This window comes from Berghia stephanieae, chromosome 1, assembly GCF_034508935.2.
Source record: "Berghia stephanieae isolate SIO BIC M18660-M18661 chromosome 1, UCSD_Bste_1.3, whole genome shotgun sequence".
Taxonomy (NCBI): domain Eukaryota; kingdom Metazoa; phylum Mollusca; class Gastropoda; order Nudibranchia; family Aeolidiidae; genus Berghia; species Berghia stephanieae.
This window is the reverse complement of record NC_088360.1, coordinates 118,138,470-118,148,469: the sequence shown is the minus strand read 5'-3', so window position 1 is coordinate 118,148,469 and position 10,000 is coordinate 118,138,470. Positions and strand designations below refer to the sequence as shown.

Sequence of the window (10,000 nt, the reverse complement as noted above, 5' to 3'; positions counted from 1 at the left end):
TTTTTTTTTTTTTATATTTTGACCTAAACCTTAGAGTTTTTTGTTTGCTAAACCTTTATGTAAATGTTCCGTTTCTGAGCATGAATTTCTTAAATTGTTTTTATTTTAAAAACAATTATTGATTTTATTTTTAAAACAATTATTGTTTTTTTTTCTCTCCTCTATCTGACCATTTGGTCGCTCTCTGAATATTTCTGTTTGCTTGCTTTTTAATTATTTATTCTTTTTAGACACTATTTGAGATCGGAGTGGGGACGAATATATTTGCTAGAAACTAGAAAAAAACAAGAGAGAGAGAGAGAGAGAGAGAGAGAGAGAGAGAGAGAGAGAGAGAGAGAGTTTAATAATAAAAAAAAAGAGTTGGGGGGAGGATGGATGGGACATTTATCCCTTTCAACGTTCTGTAAAAAGAAGACGGAATTAAAAAAAAAAAAAAAAAAGTGACGTTACCAGGATTCGAACCCACAACGTCGATTATGGTCAAACTTCCAGGGCAGACGACTAAACCATTCGGCCATGACACCCACTTCGAAGTCGACGCATATTGTGTATATGTAGTAACAACTGATTTTAATGTTGGTTAATTTTATGTTTTTATAGATATTTTATTAACTTTCCTTATTTCTATGTGCATATGGAAACATTCCATATTCTGGAATGTGGATAATTGTTTAAAAGAGCGGAGTTTCAAATATGCGTCTGGGGATAATGAAAATTCGTTATCCCCAGACAGGTGTATATTGATAACATTTTCAAAGATAAATTGACAAACAGCTTAATAATGATAATAATAATAATAATAAATAATAATTATAATAATACTTTATAATACTTTATTGCATCCCAAAAAAGGATTTTTTTTTTGTACAGACGTGTTACAATTTACATAGTAAAATAAATAGATAATAAAAATGTGTCAAAAAATGATGAGTGGTTTCACATCCAGAGTGGTACTTTATATATGAATAATTTCAATACTGTAAAATGAACTTGTCATTGTATTGCAAAACATTATTAGGTTGTTAAAAATCAAAAACAAAAAAATTATTGCTTGGTATTTAAAAAGCCTAAAACTAGACGGCAGAAAGGATTTTTGATGTCTCTCTATCTTAGTTGGGATAATAATAGATGGTCTTGGTGGATGATGCTGGTCGTTTAATATTTTCTTTATTTTACTCATACAAAATTTCTCTTTATAAAAGATCTACATTGTCAACATCATTTAATTAGTGTTTAACAGATTTTTTAAATAATTGACTTTATTTTGCTCTTCTCCACTACTGAGCAATTCCCTCCCCGAGCTGTTTATGCAAAACTACAAGCCACTTTCATTTACTGCTTTATAAAATAATGTGCAGAGGGTTTTTATCAATTCTCTAACCTGAGAAAGTTTTGATAAAGAAATAAGTACGTCTGCACATCTTATATTTAATTATTTTCATGTGTTCATCCTACTTGAGCCTGTCATCAATCGTTACACCAAGGTATTTGTAGTGAGGAACTTGTTGGACTAATTGGTCCTTTAATTTTAACGGTTCTATTGGTTCCTTCACTTTCCTAAAGTCAATTACTAGCTCCTTTGTCTTGCTTATGTTAAGCTGTATGAATGTTATGGGCATCACACTCCTGCCTATAAGCTACTTCATTACCATTTGTTATAAGGCCTTAAAGAACAGTGTGATCTGCAACTTTATTACATATATATATATATAATTATTATTTGATATAGCGCCAGTATCCACAAATAGTGCTCAGAGGTGCTTTACAATAGTTTTTTAGTATCACACACACACATGTTTATTCATTCGACTACAAAATCACTACATCAGTCACACACATTTCTTGTTCGAAGTTCACATAGAATCACTATAAGCAGAATGAAAAAGATTGGTTTTTAGATCTGTTTGAAGACTGGCAGACTTTCACATTGTTGGATTTTAGGTGGTAAAGAATTCCATACGATTGGAGCCGAAAATGCAAAACCACACTCAGCAAACTTTGTTCTTGGGATATTTTTCTGCATTAGCGAAGAACTGCCGGATCGCAGAGATCGAGTTGGTTTATATTCCCAGACAAGGCATTCAAGGTATTCAGGTGATGTACAGTGAAGGCAATTGTAAGCAAAACATGCGATTTTGTATCTTATTCTTTTCTCTATTTGAAGCCAGTGTAGTGACTTAAGGACTGGTGATGTATGGTCCCAAGGCTTTGTCCTTGTAACTACACGAGCAGCTTTGTTGTGCATCAACTGTAGTCTGTTCAGTGATGTTTTTGGTAGGTCGTACAGCAGAGAGTTACAATAATCCATGCAGCTGGTAACAAGAGCATGGATAAGTGTTTTGCATGTTTCGTCATCAATAAAATTCGTATTCTGCATATTATTTGGAGAGCGTTATGAATCACCTGACAGCACTTTGTTATGCGTGCGCTCATGTCTAGGTGAGTGTCAAAAAAGAAACCAAGGTTTCGAATGACATTGGAATTTTTAATAACAGATTCGTCGAAGGACAGTTGATCAATGAGTATATTCTTTCCTGTCCTTTTGAATACAGTCAGCTCAGTTTTGTCCTCATTGAATTTAAGCTTGTTGTTTGTCATCCATGCTTTAATGTTATCTAGACATGCTCCGAGTCGCTCTTTTGTTTCTTCGATATTTTTTGATGAAATGGGAATGTGTAGCTGGGTATCATTGGAGTAATGATGATGACTGAGACAGAAGGCAGGTCGCGATGATGTTGATTAAGGGCTTTGTGTACATTGTGAAAATATAAGGGCCAAGCACTGAACCCTGTGGAACGCCGAATTGCAGCTTTGTTAGTGGTGAAAGCGAATCATGAGAACGCATTCTGACCGATCTCGTAGATAGCACGAAAACGATTCTAGAGCTTTGTCTCCGATTCCAAAGAGCTTCTTCATTCGGTCTCGTAGTATTGCATGATCCACAGTGTTGAACGCAGCACTTCTTAGGTCCAGCAGCAGTAGTATTATATTTTCGTTTTTGTCAAGTAGGTCGACAATATCATGCTGGACACACAACAGTGCTGTTTCTGTGTTGTGTGATTGCTCTTAGGCGGATTGAAAAACATTATGCAGATTGATGAAATTCATGTAGTTGTTGAGACGTTTGACAACAAGTCTCTTTATTAATTTTTTAATGAAATGAAGGTTCGAGACTGGCCTGTAGTTTTAAAATGGATCACTGTCTAAATTTTTCTTTTTCAGGAGTGGAGTAATTAAAGCTTCCTTGAAGCAGGCTGGAATGTCTGCATTCTCTATAGACCTATTTGCAATCGAAGTGATAGCAGGTGCAACTTCCTTTACACATTCTTTCAAAAGCCATGTGGGTACAACATCAAGTTTGCACTGTTTATTTGGGGCTTTCTTAATTAATTCATTAACATCTTCTATTGAAGCAGAACAGAAAGTGGACAGTGAGCATGATACAGGTGGTATGCTATCTTTATATTTAGAGGTGTTGACTGTATTGTCCATGTTGGATCGAATGGTTGTAATTAAAGGTACACTCAGGTCTTGACTTCTACAGTCATTCGTGTATATTGTGAATAAAACAGGGGGACAGTACTCAACCTTGAGGAGCATCAGTATTTGTCGTTATGGAGGCAACCTAGTGGTCAACTCCTCAGATTTTTATTAGACGAATTTCCAAAGTCCTCTTAAATTGTGTAATAATATGGTAATTTGTTAGTACTTTTTCCCCTTAAAGTGCTTTACAAAGCCTTTGATCACATTGCAATCACATATCCATTTTTGATCATTTCAATTTCAAATTATATATTTAAGCCATCAGGTTAAGCCTGAAACTTAAAGTATGTCTGAGGAAGATTTAACATATTATAAAAGAGGTTGAAGAAACGTCAATTACAATTTCCTTCCATCTTGTAAATATTGAAACATACTAATAATACCAATTTCTACATATTTTGATTCATTGTAATAGAATAGACAGAAATAAAATGTTATGCTCTACCATGGGGCTACAAACAGCTGAACAATTTAATTAATACCATGGAAAACAAATGAAGGGATGTCAATGATATCCTTTGAAATGTTTGACCATGACAGAAAAATTGCGGTTCTTATATGCTGTTCTTTATTTTAAATTTCCTTTGTATCGTAATTCTTTAAAATTTTCAGGAGATAATGGAATGATCGTGGTGAGGATGGATATGCTGTAAGATTTATTTATACACCTTTGCCAATAGGACAGAGAGCATCACAACCAGAATCATGTTGTACGTTTTCCAGATGGACATAGGTCAAATGTTGACCTTTGATATGTCCCTGCTGATGGATACGTAAGTCAAAAGATGTTACTGGTCATAAATTGATCTGTTATTCATAAGTTTGTTACAAAATGTACAAAATTGATTTCTTTCACTGTACTGAAGAGCTATTGGGCCCCGGTTTTTATAACATGAAATGGACAATAACAATTGCATGCTACCCTTTGTTTAAGATGCGAGTAAAATAATTTCCACCAGGTGTTTCAAACTCATCTATCAAATGACTGCTGGGTGGATGGGGAGGGGGGTGGAAAAACATCTCGACTTCACCCCGGATCAATCTTGGTCCCTTTGCGTGTGAAGCAAGTGCTCTACCAACTGAGCTATTGGGCCCCCCTTCTTTCACTGAAGGAGTTTGTAAAATTTCAAGCTATTCAAAGTTTTAATGCTCTAATTTAGTTTAATTGTCTTCACCAATGGTAATAACATTTTCACATCAACTGAATAGTTAATAATTGAATGAAAGATTACAGATTAATGAAATGTATTTGTCAATATTTATTATTGTCAATTTCTCAAGTTTGTATAAAAAGATACAGTTAAATGATCAATTTTATTTTCTTCACAGTGTTGCAAGGCTACAAGTAGAAATCTGTAAATCAACAGGAATTGCTGTGGACCATCAAATATTGCTTTTAAGTGGTGGCCAGAGTCTGAAGGCTGATCAGAAAGTTATGACTTATGGAGCTGGAGCTGTAAGAAAAAAAATCTAGATACTGATATTTAACACCCCATAGGCAGAGATGGATTTTACTTTAATCTGACAATATGGTTGGTTGGCTTTAAGGACAAATGGACTATCATTATAATCAGTTTTTGACTAAGCTACTTGGTTGTCAATATTTTTTATTGTTTTTAAAATGGTATTTTTATTTTTAGTTAGTTATTCATTTACTTTTATTTTTGTGATGGTCAGAAAAGCGTTCTTATAAGTGGAGTCCTTTTCAGTGGACGTGCTTACTAAGGGTAAATTTATAAAATGAAAATTCCGTTTTGCACCCCAAGCATGCTTATGGCTGGGTGATGCTTATCAACACGACAGCATCACCACCTCCTCCTCCTCCTCCTCCTCCTCTTCTTCTTCTTCTTCTTTTTCTTCTTCTTTTATAAGAATTAATCCAAATAAACGAAAGAATCAGTGTAGACATTTAACATACAAACTGGAGCGAAAATACGCAGCTTCCCGTGTCAAGCACGAGATACACATCCTTCAAAAGGGTAGGAATTGTTCTCTTCCTTTTCATTTTACAATTTACTCAGACCAGGGCCCTCAAATAATTGGGATTTTTTTTTGTTGGTACCATAAAATAATGACCTCATTATAAATAAGTTGGGGAAAGTGACATGATTTCACTAGTCAATTGACATGTCATATCTGTGTTGTGTAATTAATCCATATTTTTGTCCTGTTGTGTCTATTTTCGTATGTTCAAAAAGTACCGACAATTTTTTCACCAACCATTTACAGGCCTGATAATAACAAATTGCGCTTATATAACATATATTCCCGTGGGCTCTTTGTGCTTTACAATAAAATCTTGAGAATAAAAAAAAACATGAAAACATGACATACATATATTAGCAACAGGTCTATACATATATGCAAGTAAATATAAATATAAAAATACAGTGAAAAATGTGTCACATGTAATAGGGACATAAATAGATACATTAAAATTGTATGATATATTAAACCTCTTTTATTTATAGATACCTCACTTCTTATAAGTAACTGTATTTTAACTTGAAATAGAGTGCTGATAAAAAGCGAGAGAAAATGAACATTTGAGTTTTGAAAAATTATGGCACAACCTACTTATCCTTAAAATTGTCCGATTAATTGTTTTCACCAATGCATTACTGTTACTGCTCACCTGATGAATACAATTAGGTTTGCATTTACAAATAATCAAATAGATAATCCCAGAAGTGATGAATGGAAAGAAAATGGGTCTTCTTAATGAAGGGTGAACTGCAGTTCCCAGGTAACTGCTACAAATTATTATTATTATTATTATTATTATTATTATTATTACAGTGGTCTCCGTTTATAAGCATGACCCAGCCATATGCATGCTTGGGGTGCAAAACGGAATTTTTATTTTATAAATTTACCCTTAGTAAGCACGCCCATTGAAAAGGACTCCACTTATAAGCACGCTTTTCTGACCATCACAAAAATAAAATAAATTGAATAACTAACTAAAAAGAAAAATACCATTTTAAAAACAATAAAGAAGATTGACAACCAAGGTAAACAGGAACCATCAAAATGCTCTGTGAGTGACATACGGTTCACGCCTCACTTTTCCATCATTCCATCCCTTGCACAGAATAATTAACACTTCATTGATCAAATGAACATTACACTCCCTTGATAAAATAATTAAACTCTGAATTATGAAATTTGATTTACATTTCTTAGAAGAATAATTACAGTTTTTTAATTCAATATTCGGATCATTTTGGCTTTAAGTCAGATTTTTGACATTCATGTTGACATAATATCAGATCTAGGTTGTAATTTAGTTAATTGGACTGTTCGTAATAAAAATGATATGAATCACATTTTTCTTTTCTCTTTTTTCTTTTGTAGGATACAAACCCTGTTTTTCTTTTTAGTAAATTAGCCATCGAGAGCCAAGAACCTCCAGTTATAAGATCATTCATGATTTCTAAAGGTGAGTTGTTAGTATCTTATTCAAATCTAAACATTATTATTTCTCTGACATTTATGCTTATTTTATCTTTAAAATTGAGCACTTTTTAATTTTGTTTTGAAGCATCATTTTTTTGTTGTCTTCTTTTCTCTCTCAGATTCTTTTGCAGTCCTGAAAGAAAGAGTCACAGATGCTATAAGGATGAGGCCTAGTTATGACACTGTGAATTTGAATGTTAAACTTGCTATAGTGAGTATTATGTTGCTTGCACTTAAGATAATGTTTAATAATGCATAGATTGAAGAAGTATTATTGTCTCTTTATTAAACAATGCTGATTGTTTTCCTTGGAAATCTGCTTTTTTGAAGTCAGAGGAAGAATTTCCTCTTTTAAAAAAATGACATTTCCACCAATAAAATTTCCTGGCAGTGAGAGACTTTATGTGTCATGGAACAAATAGGCGCAGTTGCGCTCTTACCAGAAGTTAGCTAAATTTTCAATGATAGTTTATCATCTGAATTGCTCCAAAAGTGGGGGTTGGTGCATTAAAAATGAGGTTTAAAAGCAAGGGTTCTAAATTTTCATCCTTTTATTTAATTTATTTTTTTGTCACCATCAGCACTGATTAAAGGATGCAGATAAGTCTCTGAATTCCTTCTCTTTTGTTTCCATTTGTTAGCGCCACTGTAGAATAGAATCCCATCTATTAAAAAAAAAGAATTCTATTTATTTATAATGACAAATAAACTTTGTTTAGCTGGGTTCGATATTCTATTTTTTTTGGTTTTTGTTTCAGCAAATACGTGACAATGCTGGTACCATATATAGCTATTGCAAGAATGAGTTTCAAGAACAGCATTTACAGCATCAGGGATGGGCAGCTGTCATAGCCAACTTAGAGGAAATTGCTGAGTAAGTTAACAAACTTAAACTTTGTCATCATAATCTCTATACATCAAGTAAAGCCACTTCTATTACTGATTGATTAACTGAAAATTGGGTAACATAGATTGAGTATACACCCACACACATACACACAAACACACACACACACATATATATACAGTAGACTCCGGATAAGACGATGCCCAGGGGAACAGGGGTAAAAATCGACTTAACCGAAAATCAACTTAACCAGAGTGTAACCAAATGAGCAAAAGTGCATGTGAGCAAAGCAAGCCAAACTAGAATATGTCCCTTCATGTCGCACTTTTGGCTGATGTTGCATGGTCACGTTGAATTGACCAGAGAAGTAGAGGTCCCTGTAGTGGTCATCCGAGGCTCCTAACCCCCAATAGCCCCAAAGAGGAATCAGAATACATAAAAAGTGGAATATGAGATCAAAAAGCGGAATCAACTTATTGTTATTGACTATTACATGCTTTGCAACAGAAAATGTAATCGACAATCCAAAAGTACTCAAATGATAAAATATAAAATGTCTAAAAATGTACAGATTGTGTAAAGACTAAAAAGGGGGTCAAATAATAATAGAGGACACACAGGTCCTGGCAGTCTCAGAGCAAAGCATTGACTGGATGGATTTAACCTTGTCAGGACCCTCCTACCCCCTCCCCTCAACACACACCTAATCAAACAAACACCTGTGCAGACACACACACACACACTCGAATACAGAGGGCTAAAATTAAATAGGAAAAGAAGCTGACCATACTCAATAATATTACCTAGGTCATTGACCTCATATTGGAGTCAACATAATAATAATACTTCGGTCAACCCCCCCAAATATAATATTATATGACATCAGCTGCACACACTTTGAAGGGACTAATCAGACACACAAAATATGTGTTGATTGACTATAGGAGATGCTGACCAAATAAGCTATAGCTCACTATTTTTTACTAGAGATTAATTTTTTTTTTTTGTTGATTGGAAAGCTGAAAAGCGGAATGTTTGCCTTGAATGCGGAATGTAGATCAAGTAAGTGGAATTAGTTCGCGAAAAGCGGAAGGGTAGGAGCCTCTAGGTCAAGGTCATGTATCTTATAAATCGTCGAGACAGAAATATCTGGTATGCCAATTTCCTCTGCGATGATTTTCTGTTGCATGTCAAGACTTTTCAAATGCATCGGTCAGCTGGATCTTTCTTTTCAGTGATAGGTTGGCCTTGGATTAGAACCAAAAAAAAAAAAAAGTCTTGAACTTGAAGTTGCGACGATGTAAAAAGTGAGATGAAAAAATCAAAGTTATTCGATACTGCTTATGTAGATTGAGCACAGACGTCAGACAAAGCACCTACATCACATTGGTGTGCACCAATCGTTCGCGGAAATTCTTAACCATTGAAAATTCTTACTGGTAGGTTTTTTTAACCGATGGAAATACTTGTTTATTTGTGATTTTATTGTGGTCATGAGTGATAAGAACATCGACTTAAGTGACAACGACTTATGTGGATTTTTTTCTTTTTTTTCTTACTAATGTTATATAGAAAGAAGGGGAAGGGACCAAGAAAAACAATCGACTTGGGTAAAAATCGACTTAAGCAACATCGACGTATCCAGAATGCACTGTATATATATGAGAGAGAGAGAGAGAGAGAGAGAGAGAGAGAGAGAGAGAGAGAGAGAGAGAGAGAGAGAGAGAGAGAGAGAGAGAGAGAGAGAGAGAGAGAGAGCAGGGATGCCACTTTTCCGGTTTTAGCCGGAAATCCGGTTTTTTTACCACCAGCCGGTTTTAATCCAGAACCTCTGGTTTTTGTCCATCGTCACTATTCAAAAAAAGAATAATTTTTTTTTAAAGAAGAAGAAAAAAATCGCGGTAGTTTATTTCCGCCCATCCCCATCACTGAATTTGCCGTGTCAAACATTTCCCTCAAAACCACAAAATCACCATTATGTCTTATGTCATATTTTGACACCTGTGCAATAGTCTCGTGAAATTTAGTGACTGTCGCGTTTATATGACGTCGGGCTAGACTGAATGGCACCAGATGTCACAATTGACACAGACGACCAGTGGTGTTCTTTGATTAGCTAGTAGTTGATGGTTTGGTTGAAGGGGAAGGGGA

At 34.6% G+C, this 10,000-nt stretch overlaps 1 protein-coding gene across 5 annotated transcripts in view; it reads left to right on the top strand.

Annotated features, from left to right (window-relative positions):
* LOC144962888 (RB1-inducible coiled-coil protein 1-like) overlaps positions 1–10,000 on the top strand; it is a 48,581-nt gene that overhangs the window by 2,269 nt on the left and 36,312 nt on the right. For 3 of the 5 annotated variants that reach the window (XR_013643540.1, XM_078896254.1, XM_078896257.1), the window contains exons 2-6: positions 4,156–4,316; positions 4,873–4,999; positions 6,901–6,985; positions 7,122–7,213; positions 7,761–7,876. Coding sequence is in view for 4 of the 5 variants with exons in the window: in XM_078896254.1 (XP_078752380.1) it covers positions 4,249–4,316; positions 4,873–4,999; positions 6,901–6,985; positions 7,122–7,213; positions 7,761–7,876 (488 nt within the window). In the remaining variant the exon portion in view is untranslated. Of the gene's footprint in view, positions 1–3,222; positions 3,450–4,155; positions 4,317–4,872; positions 5,000–6,900; positions 6,986–7,121; positions 7,214–7,760; positions 7,877–10,000 lie in introns of all 5 variants that reach the window. The other 2 variants (XM_078896255.1, XM_078896256.1) reach the window with 2 other exon arrangements.